This window comes from Oreochromis aureus, linkage group 14 (assembly GCF_013358895.1).
Source record: "Oreochromis aureus strain Israel breed Guangdong linkage group 14, ZZ_aureus, whole genome shotgun sequence".
Lineage (NCBI taxonomy): Eukaryota > Metazoa > Chordata > Actinopteri > Cichliformes > Cichlidae > Oreochromis > Oreochromis aureus.
The window spans coordinates 37,160,253-37,183,492 of NC_052955.1; the positions used below are offsets into that span (position 1 = coordinate 37,160,253).

Consider the following 23,240-nt stretch of genomic DNA (forward strand, 5'->3'; position numbering starts at 1 on the left):
ATGCAAGATATGAGTTTGTGCCTGTTTCTTTCAAAAGAGTCAGGACTCACAACGAACAGCCTGCACAGTCAACTCAAGCAACACCAGGAGCAACAGCTACATCACCACAAAATGATGAACCACAAATCACAAATCCCACTGTGCAAGTGCCTCAACCAGAATCAGCCCAAACCTACACGACAATATTAGAAAGTGCTTTAAACCCACAACAAGACAAAATGGCTTCAAATCAAATTTGTGAACATCAACTTGAAACATCTGTTGATCCAACAAGCAACATCCAAACAGAACAACAAGAAAATCTTGAACTCAATAATGAAAGAGATAAAGTCATAGATAACCCCCCCCCCCAAAAAAAAGCAAGAAATGTGTGCAGATTAAATAAACAACGACGTGGGAAAGCTATTCGTGAAGCTCAAAAAAGTCACAAGCAGCATGTAAAAGCTAAAGAAAAATCTTCATCTGAAGACTTGGCAAAGAAGATAAACAAAAAAAGACACGAAAAGGAACGATGTGCCTGCTTTCCTGAATTTCGAATGAAAAAATTACAGGCTGTGAAAACTCAATATGCTCAAAACTGTCATCGCCATAAACAAAAACTGTTATCAGCCAAAGATTATTATGCAAATCCTCATATTCAAGAGAAGATAAAAGCCCGCAATGTGAAGAGATACCAAAATGATCCTCATTTTCAACAAAAAAAGAGAGACTACATTATCAGAAGATATACCACAGATGCCAGCTTTCGAACCAGACAGAAACAATATGTGTTCCGAAGATACAACACGGATGCTGACTTTCAAAACAGACAGAAGCAATATCTGGTCCAAAGGTACAACACGGATGCTGACTTTCAAAGCAGACAGAAGCAATATCTGGTCCAAAGGTACAACACGGATGCTGACTTTCAAAGCAGACAGAAAAAATACATAAGAACAAAATATACATCGGATCCAAACTACAGGCACAAACAAAAAAAATCAATTCATGCCAGGTATCATAATGACTCACAATTCAGACTGCACCATATACAGCGCTGTGCAGAGTACCAGAGACACAAAATGGCTACCACTGCATCTTTTGCCATTTATAAAAAGTTGTGTGCACAGAGAATAAAGAAGAAATACAGACGACTAGTAACACAATTCCAGCAGGGTCCACAGTCTGAAGCACAGCCCCAGCTTGTAGTGAATAGTGTGATGCAAGCAGCCACATTAGCTTTCCGTGAAACAATTCAGTTAGGACCCACCCATGTCTGTACAGTGTGCCACAGAACTCTGTTTCCTAATCAAGTTAAACACTGCAAAAGATCAAAGTATGTTAAAAATAGTCACATTGTTGACACTTACTTGACAGGAAAATTTGTCCATGTTTGTGATAGTGAATGTACAGCTAATTGTACCTTTCCAAAACAAAGAATGCAAGAGTGGATTTGCTACAACTGTGACAGCCACCTACAACGAGGAAAGATCTCTTCCATCGCAGTGGCAAACAATTTAGCACTAGCACCCATTCCAATTGAACTGAGTCAATTAAATGTACTAGAACGACAACTGATTGCTAAAATTCTCCCGTTTGCCAAAATCATTGCATTACCAAAAGGACAGCAAAGAGCCGTACATGGGGCTGTTGTTTGTGTACCGTCGGATGTGGAAACCACAGTAAACTGTCTTCCCAGACCTAGCAATGAAGCCCAGCTCCTGCAGGTACAACTGAAAAGACACAGCAGATTCAAAGGATACCAACACTTCTACACTGTGAACATGAAGAATGTGTTAGCAGGCTTATCAAAGCTAAAAGAGATGCATTCAGAATACAAAGATGTGTCTATTGATGATGACGCTACTTTTGCTGATCCCACAAATAATCAGATAATCGAGATGGAACATGACACTGCTGATGCAGATATTCAAGATGCACTGCCCAGAAACTTCGACAACCAAACTGTACCAGAAAGAAGAACCACTGAGGATACAACAACTGGAATACTTGAGCCATGTCATGATGTAAACGAACTATTGGAGCCTGAACAGTCAAATGGAGAGCCCTTACAAGATACGGAGAAAGAAAAGGAAGAACTTCGCCCTGGTCTTGTTCTAGACACCTGTATGCAACCACCAGATATAGCACAGGACATTTTATCATATGGTGAAGGAATATTTAGCATTGCACCCGCCCAAGGAAATAGACCTGTTGGCTTCTTCTCTATTCCTAAACTTGAAGCCATGGCCTTTCCTGTGCAGTTCCCAACTGGACAGAACACATTAGATGAAGCCAGACAAGTCAAACTGTCCCCAAGCATGTATTTTAATACACGGCTGTTCTCTGCAGATACACGGTTTGCAACTGACCAAAGCTACCTATTCTTTGCACAGTTTGTAACAGAAACACACATGGCTACAAACAGCATGTCCATCCAATTGCGCAAAGGTAAGGCAATCACCAAGGATGGATGTAGAATTTGTAACAGAATGCTTCAAAATAAAGACGAAGTGGAGAGACTGATAAATAACAAAGATGCTACACGCTTCATGAAACCTCTGAGAGCCACCTATTGGGAGAAGGCACTGAAAGATCTCCATGCTATGGTCAGACAGTTAGGAAAGCCAACTTTTTTCCTGACATTTTCAGCTGCTGAAATGAGATGGCCTGAGGTTGTTGAGGTCATAAAAACTCAACAAGGTGAACAAGTGGATTTTTCACAACTTGACTGGAACACAAAGTATGAAATTCTCCGAAGCAACCCTGTGACTGTGATGCGATTGTTTGAAAAAAGAGTCGATGCACTAATGACAACACTGATCCTGTCCCCGGCACAGCCCATCGGTGAAGTAGAAGATTACTTTTATCGAGTGGAGTTTCAGGCCAGAGGTAGCCCTCATATCCATTTACTGGTTTGGGTCAAAGATGCACCTAAATTTGGAAGCAACCTTGAAGACCACGTGTACAAATTTATTGACAAGTACATAACATGTAAGATGCCTGACCAAAGTGCCGATCCTGAACTTCACAAAATTGTGTCTGAGGTTCAAGTCCACAGCAGAAATCACTCCAGATCCTGTAAAAAAGGTAATGTGTCTTGTAGGTTTGGGTTCCCCAAACTACCCGTAGACCAAACAATGATCACTTTCCTAAGCCCAGATGATGACGATGATCACAATGATAAGCAGCATAGCACAAGTAAGGAGAAAGGTATAAATGGAAAAACAAAAGCAAAAAAACAGACGAATGGCTCTCGCAAAAAAACAGAAAGAGGCCAAAGAAAAACTCCAGCCATTGAGAGATTTGCTCTGTGACCCAAGTTCCTCGTTTGAAGACTTGTCTGAGCTGCTTCACAAATGCAAATTAACTTATGAACAATACTTGGATTGTGTCTTCAATTTAAGCAATGGCCATGTCATCCTCTTAAAGCGTGAACCTAATGACTGCTGGGTGAATGCATACAATGCAGATCTGCTGAGGGCCTGGAATGCCAACATGGACATCCAATATGTCATTGATGACTACAGCTGCCTGATGTACATGATGTCTTATGTCTCTAAACCCGAATTTGAGATGACACAATTTCTTAATGGAGTCATCCAGGAGGTCAAAAAGTCCAATGTCAATGAAAGAGATGAAATGAAACAGATAATGCAGGCATATGCTAAACACAGAGAAGTCAGTGCCCAAGAATCCGTGGCAAGGACATGCAGCCTGCCACTAAAAAAGTGTTCACGCAGTGTGGTGTTCATACAGACTGATGATGATGCCCTGAAAATGAGTCTCCTGATGAGCAGGTTGCAGAGCATGGCACCAGATGATGAAAATATGTGGATGTCTGGATTGCCAGAAAAATATGCAAACAGACCCAGAACACCTGAGTTTGAAAGAATGTGTTTGGCTGAATTTGCTTCAGAGTACAGGATTCTCTACAGCCGTCAGAGTCAAAAAATGCCATCCCTCTTTTGAATAACATGGGTTATATTCAAAAGAGAACAAGAGGGAAACCTGCAATAATCAGATATCCTTGGTTCTCAGAAAAGAAACAACCAGAGAAGTTTTATAGCAGACTACTAAAACTTTATTTTTCACATCGATCAAATGATGACCTTAAAACACAAAATACCCCACATCCAAACAGTTCTACAAAAGTGGACGAAAACATGGTTTTGCAGTACGGCCAATTGTTACCTTTAACAAAAAGCGTTATGAAAGCCATGGCAAAACAATGGAAAGGGCACTGGAACAGATTGAACAACAAGGCCCACTTATCAATGCATGGAACACCTTTGCACCTGAGGTTGAAGTAGATCGTTTAGAGTGTATGGCCCAACGACAATCCAGACATGACACTGACGAAAATGAAATGGACATTGTTCCAGACTACCAAGTCAGTGGTAGCAGCAGTGGAACCATGTCAGCAATCATAGCACCAAAGCTGAGCCCAGACTTTGTCAGAAAAATGTACCAAAGTCTGAATGAAACCCAAGCATCCATATTCTACGCAGTGCCTGAGTGGTGTTTCAAACTTGTGTGGGGTCACTGTCCTGAGCAGTTCTTTTATTTTGTCTCTGGAGGAGCTGGCTGTGGAAAATCACATGTTATCAAGTGCATATATGAGGAGGCAACAAAGATTTTGAACCAACTCCCCAGATTCCGTGACCAAGCAGACATGTCCTACCCTGCAGTACTGCTGACTGCATTTACTGGCACTGCAGCTTTTAACATATCTGGGAAAACACTGCAGTCTCTGCTAAAGCTGCCAAAATCTTTAAAACCGCCTTATCAGGGACTGGGGAATGCACTGGATGAAGTGAGAGCTTCACTTTCAAATGCAGAGATCATTGATGAGATATCTATGGTTTCTAAAGACCTTTTTGCCTACATTCACTGGAGACTTCAGCAGATCAAAGGAAACAAGAAGCCTTTTGGTGGGATGTCTATCCTTGCAGTAGGAGACTTTTACCAGCTGCCACCCCATGGAAAAGTCAAACCACTCTGTGTGTACGAGGACAATGTCCTTGATCTCTGGAAAGACTATTTTCACATGGTCAACCTGACATAAATCATGCGACAGAAAGATGATCATTCTTTTGCTGAAGTTCTGAACAGGATAAGAGTGAAGCAAAAAACAGATTCTCTTGAAGCCAATGATAAAGCCTTGCTCACTCAGGCTATCCATGACCTAAAAGACTGTCCATCTAATGTATTACACATTTATGCTACAAACAAAGAGGTCGACAAACACAATTCAGCAACTGTAACTGCTCTTCATTCTGATATCATAAATATTCAGGCAGAAGACTACAGAAAAGACCCACGAACGGGTGAGATGGTCCTCCTGGCAGATATGATGAAAGGCAACAAAAGAGATTTACCTGATAACATACAAGCTGCACCTGGAGTGCGTGTTATGATTATTAGAAATTTGGATGTTGAAGATGGGCTTGTTAATGGGACATTCGGAACAATCATGAACATTGTGACAGCCACACAGGATGGACCAAAAACTGTGAATCTCATTGGACTTGCGCTGGACAATCAAAATTCTGGGCAAAAATTTCGCAGAAAAATACAAGGATCCTCAGACAACCTGGTATATATTGAGAAATGTGAAGAATCCACAAGTAAAAAAGGAGTTCTTCGCAGGCAATTTCCAATGAAGTTGGCCTTTGCATGTACAGCTCACAAAGTACAAGGCATGACAATGGAGTCAGCAGTAGTATGCTTGAAGCGTGTTTTCGAACCTGGAATGGCCTATGTTGCACTCAGCCGCACAACCTCACTTAAAGGACTGTACATCACAGACTTTGATGAAAGGAAAATCTATGCTGATCCTGCCATCACAGATGCACTCAAAAATATGAGACATGCATCATTTGAGAATGCAAGACCACTGTTGCAATTCTTAAAATCAGTAGTTCCCACAGTCCCCACGTTGACAATTATCCATCACAATGCACAAGGTCTCCCAACTCACATGGAGGACATGAGATGCCACCATGAACTCAGCCTTGCTGATGTTTTATGTATCACAGAAACTCACTTGTCTGGATCATCTGTTTCTCCCTGCTTCCAGCTGGAACAATACAACATGGCCACACGCAACAGACACGTCTCTTACACAAACCATACAGACATGGCAAAGGTAAATGGCGGTGGAGTTGCAATGTACTACAAGACAATTCTTACAGCAGAGTCTCGAAAATACCTGCAAAATGTGACTGACCTTGAATTTGTTTTTGTCAAGGTTGAATCACCAGTCACAGCTTTGATAGCAACTGTATACAGGCCGCCAAATTACAACCACGTGAGGTTTTTACCACAAATGCAATGTCTTTTGGACTCATTGGAAATTATGAATTGCCAACCAATTATTGTTTGTGGAGACTTCAATGAGGACCTTATGAGCAGAGGAAAAAAACCCATCCAAGAACTGTTTCAGTCAAGAGGATATGCACAACTTATTACTGCTGCAACTACCGAAAAACACACATTGATTGATCACCTTTACATATCACAGCCATACGCCTGCCTCCAATCAGGTGTTCTGAATACATATCACAGTTATCACAACCCCATTTATTCTGTAATTCACTAACACAAAATGACTGCAAGGTTGTGAGGGATATGGACTTGCCAAGTGTGGGCTGTGTCGCCCATTCCTTTCTACCCTGTGTGAATGAGGATCTGCTGTCTCAGTGCAGCGTGACAAAGACCCTGCCCAATGAAAGGAAGATTGTAGGCCATTTAAACACTCCCTATTGGCCTACTGTTGCCTAGAAGTCATACAGATGGACCTAAATATGGATATCAACATCTACAGCAAGATGTACAGGTGAGTCTTCTTGTAACATTCTTTAATGTACTTCTATTTTATTATTAATTCCTATACACTCTGAACCGAATTTGTTGCAAAATAAAGTCAATCATGTTCTCTTATACGCACACACAACAGAACAGCAGCCTCTACATGGTGCGAAGCCTACTGCAACAAAAACGTGATCTTAGTGTCTTTGCAACTGAGCACACTCTACCAGCAACACTGACAGCTCACCAGTGGGAGCTGATAGATAAGACTGCTCTCATCCATTGAAGAGCTGACCAGAAACGTGAACAGAAAGACTGCAACTGCACCTGATGGGATCCCTGCCATAACAGGTAATTGTATTTTTGTTTCTTACTTTATATTGTAACATTTGATATTGATATTGTTTGAAACAAACTATAATCTCATCCATTCATTAAGTCATCCATTCATTCATAACTCCTCAGATGTGTTCTGTCCAGTGAAGGCAGTGGAGAAGCCCTACACTGATGTTGAAACTGTGCCACTCTTCTAGAAACCGGCTACAAGGATGGGCAGGTATAGTGAAATTAAAATGCACCTTTTGTACAACAGGTTTATATACAATCAAGTGATCAAAAGACACCAGTATTAAACCCATTTAAGCCAACTATATGCCTTGATTGGAACTGTATACAGGCCACCAAATTACAGCCACGTGTGGTTTTTACCTCGCATAGCAACTTACCTGTTTTGACACTGTTGATCATGCTGTCCTAAAAAACAGACTGCTCAGCCTTGGATTGTCAGAACATGCAATAGCGTGGTTCTCAAATTATCTGAATAATAGAACCCAGTGCATTAAACTTGAAGGTCTTTGTTCTAAATTTGTTGCTGTCCACAAGAGGGTGCCACAGGGCTCAGTTTTGGGTCCCCTTCTGTTTCTTTTATATATCAATGACTTGGGTCAAAAGGTCTCAGACACAAATTTGCATTTTTATGCTGACGATACAGTTATTTACTGTTATGGATCATCTCTTGCTCAGGCCATTGAAACCTTACAGAAAGCCTTTGTTGCTATCCAGCATTCACTTATCCAGCTAAAATTAGTTCTCAATGCTGACAAGACTAAGCTAATGTTGTTTTCTAAGTCAAAGAAGGTCCCGGAGCCTATTCCAGTGGTGTCCACCCTTGAAGGAAATGTCATAGAGATAGTTCATGAATATAAATACCTTGGTGTCTGGATAGATGACTCCTTTACCTTTAAACCACATATAGAGAGACTTGTAAAGAAACTGAGGCTGAAACTTCGTTTTTTTTTTCCCCCGTAATAAACAGTGCTTTTCTTTTGCAGTAAAAAAACGTCTTGTCACTGAAACCTTTTTATCTGTGTTAGATTATGGTGACATTCTGTATATGAACGCTTCTTCTTCATGTCTTCTAATGTTGGACACGATGTATCAGGCTTCCTTGAGGTTTATTACCAACTGTAGATATCTGACCCATCACTGTGACTTGTACTTAAGAGTAAAATGGCCTTCTTTGGCCATTAGAAGACAGGGGCATTGGTACACTTTTATTTACAAAGCTATGCTTGGATTGCTGCCTCCTTATATTTGTACTTTGGTCACAAGGACAAATAGTGGTTCTTATTCCTTGCGTTCAAATGATCAGCTGCTGCTGTCTGTTCCCCTTGTCCGCACAGAGTTGGGTAAGAAAGCCTTTGTCCACTCTGCGCCTTTTTCGTGGAACCTGTTACAGAAAGACTGGAAACTGACTGAACTGTTGTCTTTAAATGTTTTTAAAACTAAACTCAAAGGCCTACAGACTGCCTCAATAATGTGTAATTGTTTTGTGTAATTTTTAACTTTGTTTGTTTGTATGTATTTGTTTGGAAATGTGCTGCCTCTTGGCCAGGACTCCCTTGAAAAAGAGGTTTTTGATCTCAATGGGACATTCCTGGTTAAATAAAGGTTAAATAAATAAAAAACCTCATCAAAAGACACCAGTATTAAGCCAATTTCTTTTTTTACTTCCTTTTTAATATAGTTTTGGGTAATTTAGTTCTAAAGTTACATTTGTTTTTCCAATTATTTATTAGAACTTCATTACTTCCCAGTTCGCTAACTGAAGAGCTGCGCTTTGTGATGTCTCTTGTTTTATTGTTTTAAATTGAGTTTTACTTTTATCTGTTTCTAGCTGTTTTCACAAAGTCAGCCAACCTCTTGCTTCCAAATGACCCTTATCCAGAAGTATCCGTGAGTGCCTCATCAGCAGAAAGTAAAGTGGAGAACTACCTCTCAGAGAAAAACGCACACATAAGAAAAGCGACCCACTTCAGTACTGGAAAGAACATCCTAATCTGTTTCCCTCTATGGCTGCTGTTGCGATCCCAGTGTGCCCCCTGTAGCTCTGTGGACAGTTTTTGATTTGTTTACATCTCACCCCAACCGGTCGCAGCAGATGGCTGCCCCTCCCTGAGCCTGGTTCTGCCGGAAGTTTCTTCCTGTCAAAAGGGAGTTTTTCCTTCCCACTGTCGCCAAAGTGCTTGCTCATAGGGGGTCATATGATTGTTGGGTTTATCTATATACATTAATGCTTGTATGCTTTTCATTTATACTTTTGCTTTACTCTTCAGTTCATAATATAAAGTTACTTGAATGGTTTCTTTTTCCTTTTTTATTTTATATTGCTTTGCTGTTTACCACAACCTAAATATCATGTTCAAATGTATTACATTATTGTAAATGGTATTTGTACAAAATATAGTTTGAATAAGATAAGATACCTTTATTAGTCCCACAAGGGGAAATTTCATAATTTGCATGTGGTATTTTCCCCTTTCACATTAAAATACCTTTGAAATACAAATTGAATACTGCTTAATGGCCTTTTTTTTTTCTACCAAGAAAACTTACTTTGGTTTACAATCTGCTAAACTGTTCACTTTAAACGACTCAAAACTGTAAAATCTAAATTGTAACTTCTCTTGAACACCTGAGACTTAAACATAATTTATTTTATTTGTTTTATATCTATTAACTTCTTTTGTAATCATGTAACTGGAGCATCTTTCTCTCATCTCTGTATGCTGCATATAACAGAGATCACAATACAGCTTACTTTGCTTTAACTTGAAAATCAGCTGTATTCCATTTCCCTCCCTCTTGTGGTAAAAATAGCAAACTATGCTCATGTTGCATATTGCTCCCTCTAGTGTTATAAATGGCAACCAGCACTAATTGCACCACATTAAAGGCAAACTACACTCATTGGCAGTAGCATAGGAGAGGCTGCTGGTGACATTCTACAGAGCCACCATAGAGAGCATCCTAACGTACAGCATAACAACATGGTATGCAGGGTGCTCAGTTGCAGACAGGAAAGCACTGCAGAGGGTCATCAACACAGCCCAGAAGATCACTGACTGCTCTCTGCCCAGCCTGGAGGTCATTGCAAACTCTCGGTACCTCAGCAGAGCTGGCAATATCATCAAGGACCATTCTCACCCCAGCAATCAAGTGTTTGAACTATTACCGTCAGGCCGATGATACAGGTCACATAAAACCAGAACAAACAGATTCAGGGATAGCTTCTTTCCCAGAGCTATCACCATAGTAAATAAGCATAAAAACAATTGAAACTGCTTAGCTACACCATACTGTCACCGTCAATTATTATTATGCTGCTATTCTTACTGTCATTATATTAATGCTGCTATCCTGTATATATTGTGCTATCCTGTATATATTGTACTTACTATTGTTTGTTTTAATGTACCTTTTATATTCTACATTTATATTTATTATTGTATTTTTGCACCAAGGGAGTGGCACTCCAATTTCGTTGTACCCTGTACAATGACAATAAAGGCTGTTCTATTCTATTCTATTCTATTCTATTCTATTCTATTCTATTCTATAGGCACACTTAAAATTTCTTCTGAAATTTTCGCTTTCTAGTTATAATTGCCGTCTATTGGCATCTGATGCTCATATTGCTTGACCTCAGTACTGTTTTGATACTGTTGACCATAATATTTTACTTAATATGCATGTCTTGTCATTTGTATGTTGATGACATTCAATCATACATGTCTAGCCTGAACAGCTAGATAGGCTGTCCACCCTACTTGACTGTTCATCCTGGATTAGTGACTGGATCTGCAATTGTTTTAAACTCTGACAAGACTGAGGCCATAATTATAACTCCTCCTGACATTCAAAATCAGTGAAGCAACTGATTCTTTTTGCTCGTCCTTGAATACCATTCTCCATAATCTTAGTGTAATTTTTGACTCGCATATAAAATCTATTTCACATTCCTGTTTCTTTCATTTAGGGAAGATTTCTAAATTGCAAGCTATATTCTCGTCTGAACTTAGGGGCTGCATCACATTTTAAGCTTTTTATGTTTTACATTACAAATTTCATCACTTTATATTTTCATCCAGCCATCTTGTTCCGTTTATCCAGGGCCGGGTCGCAGGGGCAGCACCCTAAGCAGAGAATCCCAGACCTTCCTCTCCCTGGCCACCTCCTCCAGCTTGTCCAGGGGAATACCAAGGCATTCCCAGGCCAGCTGAGAGATATAATCTCTCCAGCGTGTCCTGGGTCTGCCCAGGGCCTCCTCCCGGTGAGACATACCCAGAACACCTCACCCAGGAGGTGCTCAGGAGGCATCCTTGTCAGATGCCCAAACCACATCAACTATCTTCTTTTGATGTGGAGGAGCTGCGGCTCTACACTGAGCCCCTCCTGGATGACTGAGCTCCTCACCCTATCTCTAAGGGACAGGCCAGCCACCCTTCGGAGGAAGCTGGATGGCTGGTTCGGCTGGATGACTTCCTGGCCTCAGTCGGGTGATGGGGGTATGTGGTTGGGCGTGGTCTGAGGTGCCATGCAGGTGTGATGTATGTTCGGCTGGTAGTTTGGGAGCTGCAGCCGCGTTCAATGAAATGGCTCTGAAATCTGACCCGTGGACTTGTTATGCCTTATTCACACCACACTGATCCTATGAGTCTTACCCAGTAGGTAGTGCAGAGCTTTGATGGAGCCAATGGATGAGGGCATTAGCCCAGTACTAACTGCCTCGAAGCCCTCTGGATGGTTGTCCTCCTGCCTCTGATAAGAAAAAGTTGAGGCAATTGCTTTGCAAGCCTAGTCCTACTAGCTACATTCATCAACAACGGTGTCCCTTTAGATCAGTGCTCTTGAAATGTAATTAGGTTTAGTTTAGTGGTTTTGAAAAATAAGCCCCAAGGCTCTGTTACTTTAAAAGACTGAAGTAACCTGGAAGAGCTATTTATTCTAATGTAGATGAATACTCAGGTTTTTACTTTTACTGTTTCACAAAGGGTTAAAAAAAAATAAAAGTCCACAATTTGGACTTTTTAATCCAGCATATTTCAATGAAGCGATTAAAATTGATTCTGCTTTTGTTCAGCAAAATAAAAGCAGAATCAAATAATAATAAAAACAGAATTAAATCACTTATCTAATTGACCTACTCTGAGCTAATGCTGACCTTGTTCTGATCTTTGTAAGAAGAAAGGTTGGAGAGAGAACGGGCACACCCTAGCCTGAAGATGCGCTCCTCTGTGTTCCTTGCTGAGTGGCAATCCAAATTGTCTTGAATCTATGATCTAACAAAAAATCAGGAACAAGCCAAAAGATACAAAATCAACTTGCAGGTTTACAGTTTGGGCAGAAGTTAGTTAGTAAGGTAGTTAGTTAATCCCGCTGGCTTCTCTGCCGGAATTTCCAACTGTGAACTTCTGAGATCCAATCTTCGGAACTGCTCATCTTGCAGAAGACAAAGGGAAGAACCCTGTATCTCTTCTTCACATAACTTTTATAGCTGGTCATCCTTTCTCCCCCATCTCCTTCTGGAGGTCACATTTTCGGAGATGATGTCTGTGAAGGTTCTCAGTCATCCAGGTCATCGTAGTCAAAGGAGTTTGCAAAGAAAAGCGTCTGGACTTCTTTAAGTTGCTTGAAGACGTTTCACCTCTCATCCGAGAAGCTTCTTCAGTTCTAAGGTCAAATGGCCGAGAGTCCCAGATTTAAACCCAGTGGGAGTATCCCCCCAAGGAGGGACAAAGGACCCCCTGGTGATCCTCTAATCACATGCGCCCAGGTGTGAAAGCGGGTGTGGGACCTAATCAGCCAGGGTTTCGGGTGAGCCCATTGTGAAACCTGGCCCCACCTTGTCATGTGAATTCCTGAGGTCAGATGGCCCAGGATGTGAGTGGGCGTTAAGGCGTCTGGGGAGGGAACTCAAAACTGGATTATAGATGGCAGACAGTTGGTGTCGTAAACCACCGCCTCTGTTCAAAGATGGTCGCTCACAGTGGACATAGATGGCCTCTTTCAAACCATCTGTCCTCTCTGTCCAAAATGTGAACATTGGCATCCTCGAAAGAGTGTCCTTTATCCTTAAGATGCAGATGGACTGCTGAGTCTTGTCCTGTGGAGGTGGCTCTTCTATGTTGTGCCATGCGCTTGTGAAGTGGCTGTTTGGTCTCGCCAATGTAGAGGTCTGGGCATTCCTCGCTGCACTGTACAGCATACACCACGTTGTTAAGTCTGTGTTTTGGAGTTTTGTCTTTCGGGTGAACCAGTTTGTGTCTGAGTGTGTTGCTGGGTCTGAAGTACACTGGGATGTCGTGCTTGGAGAAAACTCTCCTGAGTTTCTCTGATACACCGGCTACATAGGGGATGACAACGTTGTTGCGTCTGTCTTTCTTATCCTCCCTCGCTGGTGTCTGATCTTCTTTTCTGTGCCTCTTTGCTGACTTTATGAACGCCCAGTTCGGATAACCGCATGTTTTCAGTGCTTCCTTTACATGTGTGTGTTCCTTCTTTTTCCTTCAGGCTTAGAGGGAACATGTTCTGCCCGGTGGTGTAGGGTCCTAATTACTCCAAGTTTGTGTTCCAGAGGGTGATGGGAGTCAAAGAGGAGGTACTGGTCCGTGTGTGTGGGCTTCCGTAAACTTCAATGTTGAGGTTGCCATTCTCATCAATGTGCACGGCGCAGTCCAGGAAAGGCAAGCAGTTGTCCTTTGTGTCTTCCCTGGTGAACTTGATGTTTTTATCCACGGCGTTAATGTGCGCAGTGAAGGATTCCACTTCTTGTGTCTTGATTTTGACCCAGGTGTCATCTACATATCTGTACCAGTGGCTGGGTACTCTCCCTTTAAAAGAGCCAAGAGCCTTTCTTTCCACTTCCTCCATGTAAAGGTTGGCTATGATAGGTGACACGGGGGAGCCCATGGCACAGCCATGTTTTTGTCTGTAGAAGCCTTCGTTGTATTTGAAGTATGTTGTGGTGAGGCAGAGGTCTAACAGTGTGCAGATCTGATCGGGTGTGAAGTTGGTCCTGTCTTCCAAGGAGCTGTCTTCTTGTAGTCGTTTTCTGACAGTCTCCACTGCTTCCGTGGTGGGTATGCACGTGAAGAGAGAGACTACATCAAAGGACACCATGGTTTCATCTGGATCCCTCTATTCTATTCATCTGGTCCAGTTCTTCATCCCACATACTTATTGGTTTGTCAGCTTTCTTCCTAAACCTGTATTCTTTATTTATTCTTTATTCAGTAATGACTAAGGTTCATCCAGGTTGTGATATGTTCAGCCTATTTTTATCGATCATTTCTGCCCAGTTGTACTTTGTTGTAGTTTGTATAGATTTTAAGACTTGTGTAAATTGGGGATGGTGCATAGAGCAATATTCATATCTGCAAGCATCTCCTCTGATGGGACTCAATTAGCTGGGGGAGTTGTGCTCTTACTTGGGTGGCTACATTGAGTGTGTTTTCTTTTGATGTTATTGAGTTATTAGTTGCTTCTTGTTCAGTATGGATGTTGGCTTTCTACTCATCCAGAGTTCTCACATACGCTGCATATAACCCCTCTCACTGAGTCATCTGGTAATTCCATATTCTTGCCCAGTAGTTGTATGCCTCGTTCCAATAACCCACTTCTCATCAGTGTGTACTGGTTCCTCAGAGCTGTGGGAGTCCTGCAGTAGGTGTTACATTTTTTATGTTTGCATAGTGGGGTTTATTAAACTAAAAGTATAGTATACAATAACAGGCTATAAAATATACTTCATACACATTTTTATTTAACAAGTATGAGTTCTTTTTAGTAAACATACAAGTCATGTTGTCATGTTCTAATGAAACAGTAAAATAATTAAACACAAATTTGTCATGCAGATAACAAACCCTGCTGCATGAAGCAGACAAGAATAAACAAAAACAAAGATGAACAGATCCAACAATCTGTTATCCAGAGCTTGAAAATCATAATTCATCATAATGAAACTAGAAAACAATAGGCCAGTCTTACAACTATGAAGTTCTATTACATACAGCAACCAGCAACATACAATGTGCACAGCTGAATAAAACATATTAAAAACATACAACATTGAAGACAAATTTTCAAAGCATACAACATGGCTAAATCCATTTTGCAGTAAGGTTATATTCATGCTTAATAATAATGTTTTAAGTTTTCATAACAAGTTAAAGCTTTACCTTTATCTTGGTGCAGGGGTACAATACCAAATGTGGCTTGGCACTCAGGGTCTGAAGAGAGCCCTCATAAATTCCTTCATGTGGACTCTAATGTCTGTATTTCTTATTCAAAATGCCTGTTTGGACATTCATAAGGGTCAAGTGTGTGAGCCTTTTCTGCGATACTGTGGACTGTAAGCATGATTTCAGTGATCTCAAGTTAAGTATCTCTCCTGTGAGGCCACTGATACTGGTAAACAAAGGCACACCTGTACGAGTTTTTTAGTCTCTATGAACAGAGTTATAGTTTGAGAGATAAGAGAGATAACTCTTTATTGTCATTGCACAGTCATACCTAGTACAATAGTACAACGAAATTGGAAAGTGTCGCGTCGGCACTACGCACAACACAACTCACATATATGTATAGCTTCTAAACTAAGGCACACACACACACACACACACGCACACACACACTCACACAACAGATATATATATATATATAAATATATATATATATATGTTAGCATACCGTGTTACATGCAACATACATGTTGCATACTGAAAATCAAAATGATGATGAATCTTGAAAACAGTGCCTGGAAGTGTCCTTTTTCATTACGGCTAACTTGACCCTGCACCGCCCGCCCCCCAGTCAGTTTCTGTGAAGAAGACTTCCGGTTGTGTGTCATGGCGGTGGGATGGTGAATCCTAAAGAAGGAGAAAAAATCTCGCCCCTTTCGTCCTTTCCCACAGATTCAAGAGAATTTCCATGCATTACTAAGCCCGTCAGCTGCGGACTTGCATCTTGGATTTAGCAGCAGAGGGCTGCGGTGTCCGTCCGCCTGGTCATGGCGGCTCACAAACCAGTGGAATGGGTCCAGGCCGTGATTACTAGATTTGATGAGCAGGTAAGATGGGCTCATTCAGTAGATGGGTGTAGCAAGCTTCGGTAGTGTTGACGCTGAAGTACTCTAATTAGCGTAATATATACAGCAACGAGGTGTTTTGAAAATCTAATGAAATACCGATTCATTCGTCAAATATACTTTCTCCACTGAAGTGTACTGTGTTTGCTTCTTCCAGCTGCAAAACACTGAAGATGAGGTCTTTCTAGCTAGCGCTGTCTCCACGATCAGTTAGCACGCTTATCTCGTATTTTTATTGAGCTGTTGGGATTTGCCTGTTCCAGTGGGGAATAATGTTAATAGAACATTATGTCTAGAACATTTGAACCAGTGAAGATACGTCTGTATGTCATTTAAAGTTGATCGGTCGTTTTCTCTGTTGTCAGCTAGGTAGCTAACATTAGCAGGCCTAGCTTTCTAATGTAAACAAAAAAGATGTGGCTGGGGTAGCACACTGCATCCAAAATATCTTATGTACTTACTGGGGTGTGAGTACTAAAAGTTAATGCGCCTCTTTCTGACAGCTATTTTCTTAACAGTTACTGTGAGACGCCTGCTTTTCTTTATTCGTAAGAGAAATCCATATCTGCAGTTTATACTCAAAGCTTAGCTCTTTTTACAATGTGTGTTCTTATTAGTTATTTCCTATAAGTATGCCATAGCTACAAGGTCGACAAAACATGCATCAGCTCCCAGTCAGACAGTAGTCAAAGTTAATTTTGGTAGATAGTGATTGTGAAGAGTAATTCGCTTTTCCTAAGTTGTCTTGGGTGTTAGTTGATACAGATCATGGCTTGTATGTAGGATTTAGCAGCTTAGCTTGGATTACTACCACTGGAAAAAGTGGCTTTAGGTGTTACATCTACTTGTTAGTTATTATTGCACCAAACCCCAATTAAAAGCTCACAGGCAATAGTCTGTGTTGAAATGCACATAGAGTTTGTCATTGACACTATTACTTTTTGAAATTTTGAACAATCTGAGTGTGTTTGGAGGACACTAATAATAATTATTAATAGAAAAATCATTTAATGGTCAGTGTTTATATTGCTTACTGCCTACCTTGCTTTAAAAAAAAACAACCTTTGTGTTGTTTTGTTTTTTTTGCATATTTAACACTTTGATTTTTTGGAACTTTGATTTTAAAATGTCCTTGTAGACAGGCATTTTGGCACTGCGTGAGGAATAATCTATGTCCATATTTGCTAATTAAAAGGTGACCATTAAGGTTAATTGACTGGTCACGCTATCTGCATGTAAAAAATTAGACATAGACAACAAAGCCAGCAAGCTACCGTTGTAATTCCTTATGTGTGCTGGTTTAAGCACTTTGTTTTTGTTTCCTTCTGGAAAAGAGTCACAAGATACTGATGTGACAAGTCAGTTGAGGAAACATGATTGATAAGATCCAATCAGGAAGCACACACATGTGTCTGTGTCACTGTTTCCAAAAGTTTCTCTATGCTTGTTCAGACCGTGTGTGTGTGTGTGTGTGTGTGGGGGGATGGACGGATGGACGGATGGACAGGTAAGAAGTTCTCCCAAGAAAACTAAGACCAGACCAGACTTGTGTGGATGGTAGCTGTAAACCTGGCAAAAGTTAACAATTTTAAATTATTATTATTGTTTTTTGACTCTTTCATTTCAATTTGAGCTTACTGTCTTGTCAGCTTAGATAAATGTGGGATCTAGTTTGACACCTTATATTTAAAAATCCCAAACTGTTAAAATATCAAAGAAATTATTTGAGATTACATAGATTTTTGTTAATTATGTTTGTTGTACGTGGTCAGTCTTTGGGTTGCTACAGTGAAGGATTTTCACTTCCAAGAAAATGTCAACATTTTGAAGTATACTTTTTTTGTACTAGTATAGTTAGTAGCGGTTACAATGAAGCTTTAAAATAAACAAGAAAAGAAAAAAAATGTGCTGAATAAATATTATATAGCATTTCTATCTTTACTGAAACCAAGGTATTGAGTCTGACAAATACTTGAAGAGGTGCAGATGACTCCTTTTCAGTTGCATTGATTTTTGTAATACAGTAGAAAAGAAAAAGGATTAAGTGTGATTACTGTGATGGTATATATAGCACGAACCTAAGTGCTATACCACATCAGGACTGCTGGGCAACGTTTTCAGTTTCTATGTTGCTGGTTTAGTAGAAGTGGGCGAAGCAATCCTAATATCCATAGTATCGATACCAGTTTGCTGATGTTGGTATCAGATTGATACGTGATAGGCTCAGTACTTTTTTCAGTTGTCCAACTTTTTTCAGTTGTAGCAACTGAACTTGCTCTCCATACCCGAGGCCTGGTATGCTTGACGAGGTATACCAGAGAGATCGAAGGCAGGAGAATAAACTACCTGTTCTCCACAGAACCATCCAAGGTATATTCCCAGTGGCAGGGTACCAATATGAGAACAGCCCCACAAAGGGTGGAGACTGAGCAATACTGGAAGAGCATATGGGATAAGGATGCAACACACAACGGCTATGTCCTGTCCGTGATCAGGTACCCTGCTGGGATAATAAGCTGGTCAAAAGAGGAGATAGAAGCCACTGAAATCTAGGGATGGGTATCGTTTAGGTTTTATCCGATACCAGTACCAAACCGGTACTTTTGAAACGGTGCCGGTGCTTAAACGGTGCTCGAACCGGTGCTTAAAGAATGAAGAACACACACTTTGTCCAAAAACCTCTCATGTTTAGCTGTTTCTCACTTTTTCTTTGGTCATTTTAGCCTTTTTGGCCAGGGTGAAGGGAATATCTGCCATCAAACAAGAAGACAGCCGCATGTAACTACGACGGTGTTTGCTAGTTCACCTTGCATGCATTAATTTAATAACGTGGTTAGCCTACTCAACGCAAATTACACACAAACAACATGAAGCTACTCACCCAGAGAAGAATGGCTGCTGCTGCCATCATCATCCGTCATCATTTCTGCTACACTGGCAGGGCTAGGGGCCAGGACTCTCCTCTTCGGGTTCTTGGAGGATGTTGCAAACTCCGGGTCCGATAACAGGCACCACACCCGCAGTAGATGTGCACGGTGTGAGGTCTCGCAGCAACCTCTGTATGAAATCTTGGGGGAAGCAATTGGCCTTGACTAGTTTATAGTTAAATTATGTTCTTTCCACATCCAGATTATGGCACTAACAGTGGACACTGGAACCTTTAGTAATTTAGAAATTATTTAGTAACTAATGCCATCAGTATGTTTTGCAATAATAAGGTTGTGAAGCTCTTGAGAGAGCTCATTGGTTTACTCATGATGAGAAGTTTCTTGTGTGACACCTTGGTAATGAGACACCTTTATATAGGCCGTCAGTAGTAAACTAGATTATATAATTTGCAACAAGTGACAGGACCGTTTTCTAATTATTAATAGATTTTATCTGGTTTAATGACTTTCCATTTCCCTTTGGGTTTTTTTCCAATACATTTCCTTGTGTCATTTCTAATTATTGGACATAATTTATGATTGAATTTTTTACATGTGTAGATTCGATGGGTTGTTATCAACATCTAGTGAGAATTTCAAATCAATAGCACCTTTAGAAATGTGTACATGTATATTTACTTAGAAGATTAGTAATGTGTTTAAAACTTATTTTACCTGCTGTATACTGCTATATACTGTAAGAATTATTTCCCGGCAGTCCAATTCCTTGGAATCGCTGGTCTGCCTGCCTATTGATTGTGCTTATCAGTTTTTGTGCTTGCGCAACAATCAGGTGATTGAGGAGGAAAATAGCAATGCAGTGGATGTGGACATTTATTTTTATTGCACAAAAGGACGAAAGCACAATGGTAAAGTGGAAAACTGCATCCAGGACAGAAACGACTGCTTTATGCTGCTAACACAACTTTAGTTCTTTGCACGTATCTGCACAGACAACATGGTAATGCTAAGCTAGCCAAGAACCCAATGCTAAAGCTGACTGAATGCCAATCCCAACAGCAAGACCCTAAACTTCTACAGGTGACAAACAGATGAGCCGTTAGGCTGCAGCCTCCCTTTCTACCTGTTCATGTTTCTAATGCGGAATCACTTTGCGTCTTTGGTTTTCGTATTTGCTTTCTGCAGTCAGCTTTGTATTGTACTAAGAGAAAGCTCTTAGTAATTAAGAAACATACTGCATTACTTTTAAGAAAAGTGTTCTGTGTAATATGTGCAATAATTACTACTTTGAGTAACGACTCCAACACTGATCAAAACAAAGAAGGGAACTACCCTAACAAACATGCACAAACATTTGACCGCCAAGAATGCAATTTGCATGTATTGTAATTTTTTTTTTATTGCTGCTTAGCAATGGTGGTTACTCTCAAAATGGAGCCAATGAAAATCAATAAGGAATCGAATTGATAATGACGTTGATAATGGAATTGGAATCGCTAAATTCTTATCAATTCCCATTCCTAACTACAGATAGTGTTTACGTTTAAAGTGATGATGGAGAACTATAGAGAAGGTCAGAAGGCGATGGACTATATCTTTGTGGATCTAGAGAGAGCATAGTTCCACAGGAACCCTGGTAATATATCAGGAAGTCAGGAGTGACAGAGCAGTATGTGAGGGTGGTGCAGAACAAGGGAACACAGAAAGCCTATAGTCAGGTGTGTGGTAGGTGTGACAGATGTGTTCAGTGTGGGAGTGGGATTACATCAGGGATCAGCTCAGAAAGACTTTTTGTTTGCAAAAAGTCCAAAGTCACCAAAGTCAGCATACAGGCTTACAGATGAGATTGCTGGTAATATAGCTGTTCTCGCTTTTGACAACACTCCCATAACTTTCCACTTTTATTTATGTTGCCATTAAAATTTTGTGATTGGCTGACAAGAATAATCAAGGATGCTAGGGATAGAATGAGATGGAGGCAGATGATCTGCTGTGGCGACCCCTAAAGGAAACAGCTGAAAGGAGTAGTACAGGGAGGGGCATTTATATGGCTACACAATGGTGTGCTTGGTTTCAACGTAACTTTATTCTTTGATGAGTTATTTACAAGTTTCTGACCACTTATAAAATGTGTTCAATGTGCTGCCCATTGTGTTGGATTGTCAATACAACCCTCTTTTCCCACTTTTCACACACTGATAGCAACACCACAGGAGAAATGCCAGCACAAGCATCCAGTATCCGTACTTTCAGGTGCTGCACATCTCGTATCTTCACACCATAGACAATTGCCTTCAGATGACCCCAAAGATAAAAGTCTAATGGGGTCAGATCGGGAGACCTTGGGGGCCATTCAACTGGCCCACAACGACCAATCCACTTTCCAGGAAACTGTTCATCTAGGAATGCTCGGACCTGGCACCCATAATGTGGTGGTGAACCATGTTGCTGGAAAAACTCAGGGAACGTGCCAGCTTCAGTGCATAAAGAGGAACACACATCATCATGTAGCAATTTCAAATATCCAGTGGCCTTGAGGTTTCCATTGATGAAGAATGGACCCACTATCGTTGTACCCCATATACCACACCAAACCATCACTTTTGTTGTTCCAACAGTCTTGGAGGGAGCCATCCAATGTGGGTTAGTGTCAGACCAATAGCAGTGGTTTTGTTTGTTAACTTCACCATTCACAAAAAAGTTTGCCTCATCACTGAACAAAATCTTCTGCGTGAACTGAGGGTCCTGTTCCAATTTTTGTTTTGCCCATTCTGCAAATTCTGTGCGCCGATCTGGGTCATCCTCGTTGAGATGCTGCAGTAGCTGGAGTTTGTAAGGGTGCCATTTGTGAGTAGCTAATATCCGCCGAAGGGATGTTCAACTAATGCCACTCTCCAGTGACATGCGGCGAGTGCTACGCTGTGGGCTCTTGCTGAATGAAGCTAGGACAGCCACTGATGTTTCTTCATTAGTGACAGTGTTCTTGCGTCCACATTTTGGCAAATCCAACACTGAACCAGTTTTACTTTAAACTTAGCAAGCAGTTTGCTAACTGTAGCATGGGAGATGGGTGGTCTCGTAGGGGTGTCTTGCATTGAAATCTGCTGCAATGACCCGGTTACTGCGTTCACCAGATATCAACACAATTTCGATCCGCTCCTCACGTGTTAACCTCTTCGACATGTCAATGGCTGTGAACAAAGAGAAACTTGTAAATAACTCATGAAAGAATAAAGTTACGTTGAAACCAAGCACACCATTGTTTTTCTTGTGACATTACCAATAAGTTTGATGTGTCACATGGCCCTCTTCCTATTGAAAAAACAAAAGTTGTATCCAAGATGGCCGACTTCTAAATGGCCACCATGGTCACCACCCATCTTGAGGAGTTTGCCCCCTCACATATACTAATGTGCCACAAACAGGACTTTAATATCACCAACCATTCCCATTTTATTACGGTGTATCCATATAAATGGTCCACCCTGTAGTACTCTCCTAATACTGTTGCAACAACAACAACCATAACTACAAGTTATGTTGCTGTTCTCTTGGCAGTGACATTTTCTGAATTGCCTATGTACTTTGTATCCAGAAAGAATTTAGAGAGGTTCTGCAAAGAAGAATGGGAGACACTGCCCAAGATATAGATTGGCTATATATATGCTGGATGTAAAAAGTGTGCACACCCATGTTAACCCAGGGTTTTGTGATGTTAGACCACAGTAAACAAGTTCAGAAGTTTTCCCACCTTCAGGGACACCTTCAGTTCCCAGCGAGTTTACATCGAATTAAATGACTCTCAAAAGCTTATGAAAAGACAAGATAAAATCTGGTCAGGGAGCCCTACACCAGCATTGAAGGAGATGTGAATTATGACAAAGAATAAAAACAGCTTTAATAGTCAACATGAATAAATGGCTCATTAGGACATGCATAATATTTTAGCTAAAATACTTTGTCACTGCTCACACTGAAATTTTAAATTAAAAAAAATCCTTAGCATTTGAAATTCTTAACAAAATTTAAGGACTTTAATAGACAACATGCAACAATAGCTGCAGATTGTTTTTGTTTTTTTAACTTAATGGTTGGAACTGAAATAAAAATTGTTTACAATTCTGATTCCA

General features: G+C 40.7%; 2 protein-coding genes across 3 annotated transcripts in view; both read left to right on the forward strand.

Moving 5' to 3' along the window:
- Positions 1-3,181: 3,181 nt before the first annotated feature.
- On the forward strand, positions 3,182-9,239 carry LOC120432915. Its single transcript, XM_039598300.1, has 4 exons — positions 3,182-6,820; positions 6,941-7,143; positions 7,258-7,348; positions 8,969-9,239. Exon 1 carries the CDS (start codon positions 5,051-5,053, stop codon positions 6,581-6,583), a length of 1,533 nt encoding a protein of 510 aa, XP_039454234.1. The 5' UTR covers positions 3,182-5,050; the 3' UTR covers positions 6,584-6,820; positions 6,941-7,143; positions 7,258-7,348; positions 8,969-9,239.
- A 6,728-nt stretch (positions 9,240-15,967) lies between these two features.
- The window catches only part of nf1a (neurofibromin 1a), a 154,244-nt gene continuing 146,971 nt past the window's right edge, over positions 15,968-23,240 (forward strand). Inside the window, exon 1 of one of the 2 annotated variants that reach the window (XM_039622674.1) lies at positions 15,968-16,204. In XM_039622674.1, coding sequence (XP_039478608.1) covers positions 16,145-16,204 — 60 coding nt within the window. In that variant the 5' untranslated portion in view covers positions 15,968-16,144. The remainder of the gene's footprint in view (positions 16,205-23,240) is intronic. The other variant, XM_039622675.1, reaches the window with a different exon arrangement.